This window comes from Cibotium barometz, chromosome 24, assembly GCF_041138505.1.
Source record: "Cibotium barometz isolate CiBa-2024 chromosome 24, ASM4113850v1, whole genome shotgun sequence".
NCBI lineage: Eukaryota > Viridiplantae > Streptophyta > Polypodiopsida > Cyatheales > Cibotiaceae > Cibotium > Cibotium barometz.
Window position 1 is genome coordinate 2,335,137 of NC_141069.1, and position 16,849 is coordinate 2,351,985.

The 16,849-nt window shown below is 40.3% G+C and overlaps 1 protein-coding gene across 1 annotated transcript; it reads left to right on the forward strand.

Moving 5' to 3' along the window:
• Positions 1-1,473: 1,473 nt before the first annotated feature.
• On the forward strand, positions 1,474-3,243 carry LOC147624797 (uncharacterized). The gene has a single exon (XM_086818833.1). The coding sequence runs from the start codon at positions 1,474-1,476 to the stop codon at positions 3,241-3,243; it is 1,770 nt and encodes a 589-aa protein (XP_086674959.1).
• The last annotated feature ends 13,606 nt before the right edge of the window (positions 3,244-16,849 follow it).

Genomic DNA, 16,849 nt, shown 5'->3' on the forward strand with positions numbered 1-16,849 from the left:
AAACAATTGGGCACCCATATTAGCTACATATTTCTATGTTATATTTTTTTAAAGCATGATATAAATTCTTATAAATTATAGGATTAAGTTTATTAATTATGGCTTGCAAAGTATATTAACAGATGCATCTTCTACTATGAGGGCCCTTACACACCTCGTTAAACAAATTGTGGGAGAAGTTATGTGCATTCGTTCAAGTTGTAGCTTCACATTCTCATTTTAACTTGCTTGCATGAGTCTTTATTGGATGATCAAGTTCTACCAATATTGGCCAAGCTAAGATTTTGAATTTCTAAGTTACTTAAAACTTGTTATTTTTCTTTATCTCAAGCAAACTATGTAGTGATATGTATGTATGTATGTATGTATGCCTGCAGGCATGCATGTAGGTATGTATGTATGTATGTATGTAAGTAAGTATGTATGTATGTATAATATAATACACACACACATGCACGCACGCGCACGCGCACGCACACACACACACACACACACACACACACACACATAATATAACACAAGCATATACACATGTAATTAGTGCACTTCAATAGCAAACAAACTTTTTATGTGAAATTAGAAATTATCATGATTTATTATTATTAATGAGTGAGCAACCCATTGTACTTCAATCAAACTTTTTACACATGCACATTGGAGGCCATAATACTTTCCTTGGGCTACACATTATTGAAATTTTAATCCTTCAAAGGGCATCAAAGCCCTTCAAATATTCTAGAGAAGGCAAAAATAGGGTTACAAAAGAAGGCCTCTAATTTGTATATATATATATATATATATATATATATATATATGTATATATATATATATACACACATATATATATATGTGTGTGTGTGTGTGTGTATGAAGTTACTTTTTAAAGGTCAAGCTAGTTTATGGTCTTTCAAAATTGAAGGTTAAGGTAGGCCTTCAAATTCTAGCCTTGCTTGGGTACTCAAGATGTCAAGGCCTTAAAAGTTAAGGATAATAAAGTACGTGACCAAAAGACCTTTTGACTCCTTTAAAAAAATTGAAAGGATAACACTAGGCCCAACACTAGCAAAGGCCCCTCACAAAGAGCCTTTGACTTCTCAAAATGAAGAGGTAACACTAGATCTTGGCAAAAGTATTTCATGAAACGCTATCTCGTTTAAACCGTTTGAAGCTAGCTTTTGTGACAAGGAAGGTGAGGACCTTTTGTATTATAGTTATAATTTTATCATTAATATTGGGGCTTATATTTTTGTTTGGCAGTTTTTTTTATATGTTTAGCCTGCAAGTGCTGCAAATTGCAGGAGAGGGTGCTGAAAGAAATGTCATAATGTGGGGCATTTTCCGGACGTGCCACGATTTTGAAAGATGAAGCTCTAGCGAGCTCCTTCTCTCTCTCTCTCTCTCACACATCCAAAGTCCTTCCTTTCGACGTATTCAGACCCTGCACTCCTCGCTGCCGCCGTTTTAGCTGTGACTATGTCCACTGTGAAGTCCATGAACCTGCATTGCAAACCCAACGATGCCGGAGAGATGCCTCCAGTGATGGCCTCTCCATCTGCAAGTCTTCTCATTGCAGGAGTGCATGTGCAGACGACAAATCTAATACCAGTATTCATCACATTTATAATGCTTTTACTCGGAGGCAGTTTCCTCTACACTCAAGGCGGGACGTTCCCCGGCTCGCTGCTCGCAGACAGCACTCTCTTTCGAATGCAAATCCATGATACCCTGAGGTCTTGCAAAGGCGCCCCTGTTGATCAGAGTGTAGATGTGGCCAAGGTTTTGGAGGAGTTGAGATTGAACGGCACCAGCCCTTGCCATCATGTGAGCACCAAACGCTTCAAGATGGTGGGTTTGCCGGCCGTTGCTTTCGACGAGCAAACGCAGACGCAAAAGGGTCCCATCTCTGTACAAGCTGATGTGCCCTTCACCTTCGTGCTGATCGCTCTGGCGGAAAATGGGACGGAAAGGTGCGCCGGGGGTGACTATTACGAGACGGACCTAGCCGGAGATCGCTGGAGGTCTCGTCCGGCCGTCGAAGACCACGGCAACGGCACCTACTCCGTCTGCGTCCTGGTGGATGGAGCCTTTCCCGGCAAATACAACTTCACGGCCAATCTCCTCTTCTCTAACTATCATGGCCTAGATCTGGAGGCCGGCAAATGGGCGGTGAGACCGTCGGTCCAAATCAACACGACGCTGGAGTTCCAGGTCATGGCAGGTAAAAGTCAGTGTGGTGACGACGGTGCCATCTCGTCAAGGCTTCGACAGTGCACGCGCGCGGACATGCTACGTGGAAGCTCAGGTGGCAGGTGGACACGCTCTCACTACAATGAGAGCTGCCAAGCGGGTCGCGACGGCCGGTTCAACCAATGCGTCCACGACACGTGCAGGGCGCCATGGTGTGATGGGAGGCTGGAGCGTCTGGAGAGCAACGGGTGGGTGTACTCAAGCCACTGTGCATTCCACGTCTGGGAGAGAGACGAAGCATGGGATTGTCTAGCTGGAAAGTGGCTCTTCTTCTGGGGAGACTCGAACATGCAGGACATGATCCGCAACCTGCTCCTGTTTGTGCTGGACTACCCTGTGCCCAGCGGGACCAGACTCTCAGACTGGGCTCTAAATCGAGCCGTCGAGCAGACCTTCATCAACCCTCACCACCCTAATCAATCCCTTCACGTCTCCCTTGTCTTCAATGGCCACTATGACACCCTGCAGGACGGCCTTGGCCTTGCTTCCCTCCTCAATCTCCCCTACCAAGAGCGTCTCAGACTCCACTTCAACAGCTCCTCGTGTCCGCCCGATGCCTTCATCTTCAACTCTGGCCTTCACGACGGCAGGCACTTCCATGCGTTATCGGATTTCGTCTCCGCCATTGACCACGCCATCGCCTTCTGGCACACCATCTTCTTCCAACGTGACAAAACCCCCCGTGACGTTGTCTTGCGCACCACCGTCGCCCCAGCGGGTGCATCCCGCTACATGCAGGCCAACCCTCATAAAATGGAGGTTTTCAACGCAGCCCTCATCGAGCGCTTTCAACACCTCGTCCCTGACCTCCTGGTCATTGATGCCTTTGATGCTTCCTTCCCTTTTCATTTCGATCATTGCTGCAGTGATGGCGGACACTACGGTCGAGCTCCGAACACGAACTTAAAGCCTTGGTTCGGAAAACCGCACCAGTATTTTGTGGACCTCATGCTTGCCCACATGATGCTCGCGTCCATATGTCCGAATCACAACTAGCTTATAACATGATTTTGTTGATGTTTTCCCTTCCGGCAGGCCCGCCCTACTCATAAGGATTATATTCTGCGCATCTTTTTCTTCAGCATTCTCAAATTTAATTAGTCATGCAAAAAACTTTATGAAACGGGGTACACAAAATTATTGAAACACCTAGTCTAACTGACAATCAATCAATCACGAATTAATTACAATATACTTGCATATAATTGGTGCACACAATTGTTGTTTGTCCCTGTCTCTGTATTTCTGTGTGTGTGTTTTTTTTTTCACATGGTATTATATTCGTGCAGACAAAAGGCAGACCAAGTTTGTTACATTCCGTTTGCACCATTAAATAGCCAGAAGACAAGATTGTAATATTAATGGCCAAGAGTCCTCATATGTACATCAGCACGGTTACGATTAGGCTTTTCATTTTCATGTCGTTTAATTATTTATTCTTCAGTTGTTTATAATTAATTAGGTTGAGTTTATAAGGTTCAACATTAGTTACGTTTTAAGATACTCCCTTGCTTTTGAAGATGAACTATGACCGCATCAATGTTAATCATACTTAATCTTTGGTACAGATTTAGTCAAGTAATCTGCCCACATCTCTGCAGCTTGAGCAGCATTAGTTGTCCATCTGCAACGTCTCTCAAATCAACATGCTTTGTTTTTTTAAATTATGGTAATGTCTTGCTAATGCAAATATACAAGATTGATTATCAGACTAGTAAAGAATAAGAGGAATTCTTTGACTTATCCCGAGTTCTTCAATTAATCACTGGATCCAAGTTCCGAGTCTTTTGCAAACAATTATGGCAGCTAGCATATATTCGGCTAGTTTGGTTGTTGACGACAGAGCAACTAAAATTTGCCTCTTCCTTTGCCATGATTTTGCAGCTTTTGCAAGGATGAAATCATACCCTTAGATTCTATATTTAGACACACACCTGTCAGAGTTAAACCATCCAATTAAGTGTGATGAGGACTAAGAATAATCTTATTATCTTAGAAATTATGCACATGTTTACCAGTATTGTAAATACATACCTGTTTTCTTTTTCATTGGTAGATCCACCATTGTTGAATAGTATTGAAAGAAGGAAAGTGGAGAGGAATGGTGTCTTGGGACAAGGTAGTCTTTAAATTGGGTGGGGTAAACATTTTATGCTAGGAGTGATCCAATTGTGGGACAATATGCCTTCTACACTCTCAAGTGTTTTTATGGATTCAATGAACTAAGGGTTATGTCATTCTAGTAAATCTTAAGAAGTGGATCAATTATGTTTTCATTGCTACTAGCACTAGAAAGACATCGCTATTATAAGTGCAACAAGTGCCATCATTTATCCCTAAATATTGATGTTCTTACACTATGTACAAATCTTGTTGAGTGAGCATAATGGCATCATTTTTTCAATTCATACCTTTGTTCATCAAAATCTAAAGAAGTAACCATTTTTCCCTTTCTTCATGCAATTTTTTTTTGTTAGTTTGAACGAACCCTTTAAATAGGGTGAGAAGTCAATGGCCTCATTTATAAACAATGTAACCCCCTGACTATGGATATCAATAAATTCATATTCTCAGTGTGAGCATTAATATATGCCCAAATTAGTCTATGATAACCATTTTTTCCCTTTCTTCATGCAATTTTTTTTTTGTTAGTTTGAAAGAACCCTTTAAATAGGGTGAGAAGTCAATGGCCTCATTTATAAACAATGTAACCCCCTGACTATGGATATCAATAAATTCATATTCTCAGTGTGAGCATTAATATATGCCCAAATTAGTCTATGATAAACCACTAAAAATTGTGAAGATTGTCTACTCAAAAATTTGCATAAAACACTATAATTAAAACATGGAAGTAAGTTAATGTAGACAAACATGCTACATAACCACAAGATTATCGTGGAGGAGATCATTTACAAATATTTCAAATGATTAGAAAATCGTAGCTTGCATTCACTCTTGAACCAAAAGTCATGATGTATCAACAGAAGACTAAAGATTAGGAATCCTCAACATCAAGTTGTTCCAAGGTTTGTTGCATGGTAAGCTTCTTCTTTCGATATGGCTCAATAATATGCAATTGTGATGGTTGTTGTCCAATGTTTCTCCTTTGCTTCTTGCTTCTTTCCAATATTCATCTCAATGCATGGCCCAATGGTATGGGTGACAAATAGACATGAGCTTATGGATTAGCCAATATATCCACACGCCGTCCATAGATTGCTCGTCACCGCCCAGACAAGAAACGAGATTTAAGGATGCCATGGCCTCTCTCTCCACAAGAGAGAGTTACTCTACCAAGAGAGTGGCTTGAGGTGTAAATCAATATGATCCTTAAATTCGCTTCTTTTTCTCTCCATCTTGCAAGGCTTGAGTGTTCTCTATTGTGAACATCATCATCTAAAAATGCCCAACCACCACCAAAAAGAGCACTAGTCAAAGACATGAGTATAGTTGAGTTGGTAAATAACCAACTCAACCAATTAGGCCATAACATTGATGACCTATTGGATATTTCAGAGTTAGTTGGGATGAACCTCGGTATGAAAACCCTCTATGGGTATGAACCTGCTCAACCAATTAGGCCACAACACCTGACAAGGTCAACCTATTAGGTATTTCAAGTTAGTTGATATGAACACCCTGTATGGTTGTGAATAGCCCTTATTAAATTCTAGGTCTAAAGATAAGGCTTGATGCTAATAAAGGCATGTATTTGGGAGGTTCTCTAATTAGAAGAGTATCATTTGAGTTGTGTAACATATTTCTTTTATGGTTGTTATCACATCTCTCTCTCTCTCTCTCTCTCTCTCTCTCTCTCTCTCTCTCTCTCTCTCATTCACCATTTGTTCACCATTTGTATCCTTCATCCAAAGCTTCCACCATCATCACTATATTAAATGGTAACATGGTATCAGCAGAGCCACGTTAGCCACCCCGTCTATGCTTCACATATGCATTTCTCATCAGAGCTTCCACCATCATCACTATGCTTTGTGTTTTTTCCCATATGAAGCTATTTTTTTCTTAAGTTAATGCCTCATTTTCTTTTTTGAAGTTGTGTTCTTCCTCCCTATGTACCACTTCACGAGATGACTACAGTCCACATAGCTCGTAGCCACTATATCTCATCACATTTTTGTAACATTCAACCATTAATGTTTCAAACATGCCTACGAACAAATAGACTAGAGAAAAACACAAGAACCTATAGTTTGTAGAGAAGAAATGCAGCATATCCAACGGTCAAATAAGCCAAAATATAGCCCATCTTCAATGGAGTAAGGTGGCCTTCTTGGGCAACAAAAAAACATAGCATATCCAAGGGTCAAATCATAAAAAATGCAACTCATTGTCAGTGTAGTAAGGTGGCCTACTTGGGAAGCAAGACACTTAGCAAAATAGGAGCATCTTAAGGAAAGCAGTTAAGTTGCTAAAACAATTGGAAAAATATTAAAGGTGAAATGTTGAAGGAAAGTAGCCAAGTCGGTGAAACAACTAGAAAAATATTAAAGAAAGTGAAAAAGTGAGGGAGGAATGTTGAAAAGAAAAAGGGAAAGAAGAAAAAGGAATGTTGAAAATAAAAAGGGAAAAATAAGAATAAGTCTAAGAAAAGAACCCCCAAAATGATAAAATAAGGGGTATACCTACATGAAAGTTGTCTTCTAATCCCATGTAGGTATACCCCCTTTTATAAGGGGTATACCTACATGAAAGTTGTCTTCTAATCCCATGTTCTCTCAAGAATTCATCAAATGAATGTGAGGTGTACTCACCTCCACCATATATCCTTGGGCACTTAATCCAATGACCATATTGCATCTTTATAAGGTCTTTGAACTCTTTGAATTATCCCAAAGCTTCACCCTTCTCTACTTTAATTATGGAATACCTACATCCAAAGTAAATGATCTTCCTTCCTTTTGACCCTTTGCAATGAGATTACATCCATTCTCAGAGTTTTCCACAAAATAACATTTATCCAATCGATGCTAAATTATTGGTGATAGATGGCACATACAATACTTACTGATACCATCATGCCTAATTCTTAGTGATCGATGGCACATACAGTACTTTAGATATGGTCTTCACTCTACCACAATGCATCCTCAATGGCACACTCCTAACATGAGTAATAGAATTGTAGCATTATATGGTAGTGATGTGTGTGAACACACTTAGGACCGCCGGGGCACTTTTTCCCTCACTAGGAGGTTTTTTCCCCCGTGCATATGTACACCCTCTTATCTACTCATTTTGGGGTGCGTACTTATCTTTTGTATCTGGCACACATTTATTCATTCTAATCTAGTGAGTTTGTGTGCTCTCAAGCTTCTCTATCTTGTGTGTGTGCATTGTTGCAACCCTAACCCTAATTCCAACAATTGGTATCAGAGCTAGCTTTCTTGACACTTGGTCTAGTAGTCTGCCTCCCTCCTTATGACCCTTATTCCAACAACAATTGGTATCATAGCTAGCTTCCTTGGACACACTTGATCTAGTAGTCTACCTCCCTCCTCATCACACGACCCTATTTTTTTGGTCTCCGATTGAGATATCCTCTTAGGAGAAGAAGTTATATACTGTAGTGTGAAGTATACAAAATTTTCGGGGTCCGCGGTGCAATTCGACCACATTTTTGGCACCGCAAGGTTTCTGTAGACGTTCTGGAGAGGCATCATTTTGGATTGGTTCTGCTCGATTTTGGGTGTTTGGGTTGTGTAGTGGCACAGATTTGGTGTGCAGTAGCATCTACAATGTCTTCAACAACATCGACCATCATACTTTTCAGTAACACTCTATTCTCTACTCTGTGCTATTTTTCATACACTTTGTAGGTGATTCAGTCAGTTGGCAACCGTCCAGGGTTACATTCAGTGAATATTGAGTACTTGCAGTGTGTTGAAAGATTTTGCATTTGGTAGAAAGTCATGGCTGGCACTGAGTAGTGATGTATTTAACATGTTGTCTACTGCTGAGTACACTACCCATTGTGGTCCTATATGATGAGGCATGTACTAGTTGCTAAAGGCCTTTGGAATGCAGTCAATGGTAGTGAAAATCGTCATGTTTCACAACTACCAGTACAACCAGGTGCTGCAAGTACATCTGAAGTAGAATCTGATACAGATGTGGCTCCTCCACATACACCACCAGTACCTCCCACTGCTACGCAAATGAGATGGGATGGAAGAGATGCACAGGCACATGCATTGCTTGCACTTTTTGTGAAGCAAAGCATTATTCCTCATGTTCGGTCATGTAAGACTTCAAAATAGGCATGGGATGCACTTGCTGCATTATACCAGGTGCACAATAAAGCACGTGTTGCATATCTATGCAAACAGTTGGAGTCTGAGCACATGAATGAGGGAGACTCAATGGACACCTTCTTGACCAAGATCAAAGATTTTAAGGAGCAGCTTACTAGTGTGGATGAGATATATCCTGATAATACATTGGTGCCCACGGTTCTCAATGCATTACCGGATTCTTATCAAAGTTTTACCTCTACCCTTAGACTCATGATGAAGGGCAATCCAAATGCCCTTACATTTGATGAGCTGGTTTCAGTACTCTTGCAAGAAGAGCAGTCTAGGCAAAACAGATCTAATATGCAAGTTGGTGACCAAGCTTTTGTTGCCAATCAGAAAGGCAAAGGTAAAGCTTCTTCGAATGGTGGCTATAAGCCAAAATCAGAATCCTCAAGTAAGGATGTAGAGAAAGAAGGTGATAAGCCTAAAAGAAAGGGCAAGTGTCACTATTGCAGGAAACCAGGGCACTACATACATGAGTGCAAGAAAAGACTAGAGAAGGAGAAAAAGAAAGAATCGGGCATGGCTGTGGGGTTGATGCATCTGCACCAAGTGCAGAGAAGAAGGAATCTACAAGTTTTGCTCAAGATGATTGGGCATGGACTGTACATTGCAGTTATGAACCTTCTATTCCTTGTGCTGATGTATGCATGTCAGTGGCAGAATCGGATGCTTGGTACTTTGACAGTTCACAAAAAAATTTGTTCTCACCTCTAGAATCTATCCTAAGTGCAGGAACCGTCACATGTGCAAATGGTTCCTCATATCCTATCAAAGGAGTTTGTAGAGTTATGTTCACTACTACAAATGGGGGGCATATTTACTCTTTCCAAAAGTTTAATATGTGCCAGGCATTAAGAAGAACTTGCTGTCAGTTTTAGCCTTAGCCTTGTCAGGCTTGACGATGAAATTTGTGGGGGATGACATATGTACAATTTAGGATAGAAATGATGGTTATTTTATCATTGCCTCTCAGGTACCTTGTTTCATGGCCTATACAAGGTGGATGTATTTGAGAAGTTGCAGCATGATGCTTGCTCAGTCTCCACCACGACTCGTGCTATGAGTGATGCAAAATCATGGCATGCACGATTTGGCCATTTGAATTATAGCAGTTTGTTACGCCTTCAAAGGCATGATATGGTGTCTGAGTTACCAACTCTTGAGACCCCTACTAGACATGTATGTGAGGGGTGTATTCTTGGTAAAATGCATCGGGCATCATTTCAAAAGGATGGCTCTATGAGAGTTGTTAAGAAATTACAGGTTATACATATTGATGTGGTCCTATGAGGACACCATCTATTGGGGGATATCTCTACTTAGTCACTTTTATTGATGATTACTCCAAATATAGCTGGGTGTATCCATTAAAGCAGAAGTTAGAGGTTTTTATGTGCTTTAGGAACTTTGTATCCATGGTTGAAAATGCATGTGAATGCAAAGTTGGCACCCTTCGTTCAGATCGAGGGGGGGAGCATATGTCCAAGGAATTTCATGCATATATGGCTAGAAAAGGCATAAGGCATCAATGTACAGTGCCATACACACCACAACAAAATGGTGTGGCTGAGAGGAAGAACAGGTCTCTCATGGAGTTGGCACGATGTATGGTGAAAGCCTAAGATTTACCTCATGGTTTTTGGTTAGAGGCAACTATGTGCACAAACTATGTGTTAAACAAATGCCCTACCAAGGCCTTATAGTCTAAAACTCCTTATGAAGCTTGGCATGGAAGGAAGCCTTCTATGGCTCATTTGTGTGTTTTTGGTTGTCTTGCTTATGCTCTTGTGCTAGAGCAACAATGCAATAAGCTTAATGATAAGGTAATTAAATGCATGTTTGTGTGGGATACAATTCAGAAAGCAAGGGATATAGACTCTACCATCCAGCCTCAAAGAGGATTTTAGCAAAGAGATGTTGTTTTTGTCAAAAACTCAGTTCAGCCCATCCTTTCATGCAAAAAACAGCAGAATGTATGCTCACAGGACATGTTTGATTCGATCCTACCTTTGTTTAATGGAGAGCAGCCATATGTAGACCAATTGAATGCTCAACGAAGTGCTGAAATTTAGCCTTTGCAGGTGCAAAATCAGCCTTTTGATGAGGCAATTATTGAGGATGTAGTGGATGAGGAGAGAGCAGCCATAGAAGAATCTAGGCGTATGCCAAAATGGCTTATGCAGACATTGAGGGATAGCAAGTTGGTAGGTCCTTTACCTAGCAAAACTCATGCAGGTTCTCATCATGCATATTATTCTCATGTGGATCATGTTCACATTTCTACTTTATGTAATGAGGAGGAACCAATTTCCTTTGAGGAAGCACAGGATAATGATCATTGGATGCATGCTATGCAGGATGAGTATAACTCTATACTCAAGAATAACACTTGGTATTTGATAGATCTACCTCATGGAAAGAAGGCCATTGGTACTAAGTGGGTTTACAAGTTAAAACGCAAAGCAGATGGTAGCATTGATCGCTATAAGGCCAGACTTGTTGCAAAGGGGTATTCCCAGCAAAAGGGCATTGATTATGATGAGACTGAAAAGATGCACGGGAGAAGAGAGCTTGAGCTCTTGCAAGCACACACACACTGACAAAACCCTAAAAGAGAACACACAAGGTGAGAGGCTGAAAATCTTCTCTCCTTCACTCAACACTCAACACACCATATACAAAGATAAGAGTACACACATATGAAAAGATACTCAACCAAATACATACTAGGGTTCTCTATAGTGTGAACCCAACTAAATGAGCTGGCGCTATAACTATGCCATTCTCTAGAATGGCTGTAACACAGCCTGTCATCCCACTGGCTGCATATCACCCATGATCTCACCAACCATGCCAGTGGTGTAAGTGTGGGGCCTATCCCCCAAACGGGTCATCAGTGTCCACCGCCTCACTAGATGAGATCGATATCTCAACACTCCCCCTCGAGCTCAACTCCATCTCATGTACACCAGGCAAAGCCCTGAATCTGTGGAGCTTCTCTGTACCCAATGATTTGGTGAAGATGTCAGCTACTTGATCCTATGTGCTGACATAAACAAGGTCAACGTCTCCTGCCAAGACCTTCTCTTTGACAAAATGGTAGTGGACCTCTATATGCTTCGTGGTGTGAGCATGAAAAATTGGGTTCCTAGCCAACTGTATACTACTACTTAACAAAGCTTATGCATAAGCCCATTCATATAGCTTAATAAAGGCTTATGTATACCTTTAAGCCCATGCATAAATGCTTATAAAGAGGGGCAAGAAGATTAAGGATTATCCCTACTAGCCAGGTTGTGGCTAACAAATTGGAGAATTATTTTTATAGGATGACTTCCCAGAAGGAGCACGAGGGCTCGGACTATGCCTCATCAGAGCCAGAGTCCTCAGAAGACACCAAAACCACCTCAAAAAAAGGAAAGAAGATGATCTCTAGAGCTCAGCAGAAGTTGACTCATTTGGGTCCAATCTAAGGAATGTGGCTAGAAAGATAATTAACAAAGAGGTGCCAATTTCTAGGATAAAATTCGCCCTCTAGTATCACTCCCCTAAGTGTCCCTTATTTCTTAAGACATTAGAGATAAACGCCAACTTGGAAGAGATAGGATTGGATGCATATATAGAATAGCTCCCAAGAATAATCAATGCCCATGTGTGTAGTATTTATTGCCCATGTGTGTAATATTTATTAAGTCCTATGACAAGAGGACCAAGATAGGTGAAGTCATGCTACAAGATGGGTCAAAGACAAAAGTGATGATAAGGGAAGATACATTCGTCAAGCCATGCAGGTGGTTTCCCCCAGCAACGCGAACACAGCTATGGAGCATAAGGACTTAAATTTTGATACAATGTTAAAGGAAAAGGTGTTTGGTAACAAAATGAGTAGAATATACAAACATAAGGGACAAACCATACGAACTCACATAGGCAAGGTTGTTTTAATGATCATGCAAATTAGGTGAGTCGATTGGTACAAAAGAATTGATCTTCAAAATCTCCAAAAGGTTCACCATGAATCTTACCACAATGACTAGGCACACTAGGTAAAACTCTATATCTCCTAACAAAGGTCCTTAGTCACATAGGGGTACCTCTTCCTACATAAGATTTATAGAACCATCCAAGCTCAGCCAAGAAGAAGTGATAGAAAACTTGGAGGAGGTTGATGTCCTCATCAACACAAAGGAAATCATGGCCAACATGGACTTAGAAGAGGAAAGCAAGACCTTAGACCAAGGAAACTTCTATCATGCCCTCTCTCGCAAAGCCCATGGTGAATAAGGAGAATCTGATGAGGGTGAGGAGTACAGTGTAAGGTGATCTACCACCATCCCCATCTAAGATTTTAACTATGGAAATAGGAGTAGATCCAATCACAAGCATTGAATTCATCTCATTCATTGAGACAAAAGCAACACCCTCTCTTTAAGCACCCAGAAAACTCCAACACAACAAAAGGTATCTGGAGCCATTGAATGCACCCTTTGAGGAAGCAATACACGAGCTAAAAGTCCACATGGAGCCACATGTACCTTCTCCTTAATAGGAAGAGAAATCAGTAGAAGAGAAGACAACAAAAATGGTGCACGAGTAATCGACCAGCAAAAGAATAGGAAATGGCTCCTATGGCCAAAGAGATTGAAGTAGTAACATCTAGGAAGCATGGGAGAGGAAATGAGGCTGAGGGCACCAAGAAGTATCCAAGAAATATGGAGAGGAGGTTCCCACACTAAAGGATGTCATCTTAAGGATCCCCACCCCAAATTTCATCAAAGATCTCCCACTCTTATTTTGATTTTTCTTGCATGCTTGTGGATTATGGTGTATGCACTAAGCTCTCACTTATCCCTCTCCCTCTCCCTCTCCCTCTCTCTCACTCGCTTTGCATGCACATAGGCATTAAGGTTGAGGTTAAACTTTACATAGTACCATCCCTCTCCTCACTCTCTCAAGGATTCACTAGTGGGAGTAACAACATTAGTGGCAGGGTTGAAGCCCCTAGCTTCCTTATTTGGGACTTGCTCGCTAGCTATCACCAAACCGTGATTATTGTTGATTAATTTTTTTAATTAGTCATTGCTTAAGTACATCATTGTGTGAGGGATTAAGTTAATGGTGATAATCATTTTAACTTTGTGTGGGTGTTCATCTATGTAAACCCTAATTTCAATACTAAGGGTCTATGCGGAGCCTTAGTAGCCCGAAGATCTATCCGAAGAGAAAAATCAACCCTCCTTGCCTTGCTAACCATTATGGATATCCACAGCCACTATAAAGGGAAAGGTCATCCCCTCAAACACCCCAAAGACATGGAGTTAGAATTGCTAAGATTTCTAGGTTCATGTTTCATAAATCATATCTATAGGCCTAGTAATAGCAAGGTACATGATCGATGCAGAGTGGACTGATAACCCAAAAAAGTGGATATACTATAGGAGCATGTTTTGACATTCAAAAGGGAGCTCCAATCTTAAATAGATCAAATCAATGTCCAATACCGAGCTCGAAGTAGAAATAAAACTTATCACAATAGTAGATAAGGACCTTAAGAAATCGTGGTGATGGAAAAAGTGGCAAGAAGACAAGGGGGGGCTTCTTTGATATTAGGAGAAGTAAAGTTGCCAAAGTGGCTGCTTGTCCTGAAGAAGGGAATGACAAACATTTAATCCTCATTGACCCCATGTGCACAAGTTGCAAAATTGAGCGCATGTATAAGAACTACTCCTTGAGAATGTCCTTAATTAACCAACCTTAAGAGAAACAATTTATGGCTAACCTTAATTTTCTTGGTGTGATTATATCCAAATTGTCCCCTTGAGTTAAGCACATGTATACTACCCCTTTTTAACAAAGAACTTTGTGAAGGCTTCCCCCTTGATTATATCCAATTTGTCCCCTTGAATTAAGAACATGTATAAGGATTACCCCTTTAATTGAACACATGTATAAGGACTACCCCTTTTTAACAAAGAAGTTTGTGAAGTCTTTCCCCCCCCCCTTTGGACCAGCATGATTGACAACACAATGGCCAAGATCTATGGAGAGTAGTACATGCTAGAAGTGGCTAATTAGAAAGGTGCCTTGAAATCTCAGAGACGTTTTATCCATAGCTATGATAAGCAATCCAAATTGTCCCCTTGAATAAAGCACATGTATAAGGACTACCCCTTAAATTGAACATGTGTATAAGGACTACCCCTTTTAACGAAGAACTTTGTGAAGGCTTCCTCCCCTGGACCAGCAACACCATCATCCCATCCACACAGTAAGAGACATCATAGACCTAGGTAATTATAGGATTATTATGATTGGTCACATAATGGCCAAGATCTATGGAAACTAGTACATGCTAGAATTGGCTAAGTAGAAAGGTACCTTAAAATCTCACAGAGGTTTAATCCATAGCTATGATAAGTAATTAGTGTGGTGCACATTAGTTCATCAAACTTTCCATGGTGGCTATGAAGGAGAAAAATCAAGGACCAAAATGTGAATGTCAAATTTCCCTAAAACATGATTATAGATGTACTCCAAGAGTTTGAGCAATTGTACTCAATAACCAAGGTAAAGACACTACCACTTGCACCCCCATAGTAGCCCTTAAGCAACCCCCATCTCTAGTCATAGTCTGATATCAAATGATTGCAGGACTAGATGCCATAACTTGACTATCAATAAGATACCTCTTACTTGTCCAATAGTAGTTCTAAATTGTGGGGTGAAGGATATTATTTAAGAAATTTGGATGCATGGTCCTACATCATTCAATCAATACATCAAGCTTTCTTTGGGGGGGAGGGGATGCTCTTATAGATCTATAAGTTGTGCATTCTTGGTATCCATAAGTTGTTGCACACAATGGCATTCTCTGTAGACATAAATATATTCTTGGGCATCCTCTTATGAATGTAATTTTTTTCATTTTTGGTGTGTGCTTACTCAAGGAAAATTTAAGGCAACTTTCATTTTTAGTGTGTGCATCCTCAAGGCAAATTTAAGGCAACTTTCATGTTGGCATTAGTTGTTTTAGCCTTTATTGCACTTGTAATTCACTTTCAAAATAATCATTAATTGTTTCAGCCTTGCTAAACTTGTAATGCACTTTTAAGTTTATCGTTAATTGTTTTAGCCTTGTTACAGTTGATTGCACTATCATGTTAGCATTAGTTTTAGCCTTTTGTTGCACTGGTATTGCACTTGTATTGCAGGAATTTTCCTCGTCTTTCATGTTAGCATTAGTTTTAGCCTCTTGCTACACTTGTATTACACTTGTACTGCACAAACTTCCCTTAGCTTCTTGTTATTGTTCTAACATCTATTGATGTATAGTTTACAAGGCCTTCTTTAAACCCTCTATACTAGCATTTGCAATAGTATACATTGTTGGTTATCAAGTCAAGTTGTAGTGCCCAATAATGCGTTTGTTGAAGAGTTACAGTTCCATGACTTCAATGAGTTGTTTTCCTTTACATGCATCCTAACGATAGCATGTGTGCTACTACTACCTGCCTTTATCATCTCTCAAATAGGTCACTAGTATGGCCATGTCCATTCAAAGTTATGTACCAAATATCTTTATAACACCTTGACAATTCGCATCTTCAATGCTCTCTGGCTTATAGAAAGGAGTCACTATCTTTGAAAAAATGAATAGTGCATACGATACTCCTCCACTTGGCACCACCAGCACCATCATTGGTATATTAACTATTATGTCCTTACAAATAAATATTATTAACACATATGATGGCAATACATATCAACCAAATCAAAAGTGTAAATCTTGTTATAAAGGTAAGTAGATGCTAAGCATCTTGCCACTCTAGGGTTTTAGCTCCCTTGAGATCTTCTTCTAGCCCTTTAATGTAATGCTAGAACAAAAGTTTTGCTTGCTGAAAAATCTTTATTTATGGAGGCTCGTGAGGTGTTTGTACATAAACAATCTTGAGATGTTGGTCGTAGTGGGCTATCTAGGGTGTGCACCTTCTCTTTAGTGGCTTTTGGGTCTTGCTCAGCGCTTTAGCTCCATTTCCCTCTCCCTCCTTTTCAATATGATGCTTCTATGGGTAGTGGACTTGATAGGAGTGTCTTCTTGCCTAAGAACATGTATCATGCTAGCTTTAGCATATCCTTGATTATTTCTTATACATACACAATCAGATCCTGCATGTGTACACATCTTGCCATGTAATAAATTACTTCTGTTGAAATTCACATGTTGAATATTTTTCCCTATGAATTTGAACATTATCCAACTCTTTGTTGTGAAATTAGTATGC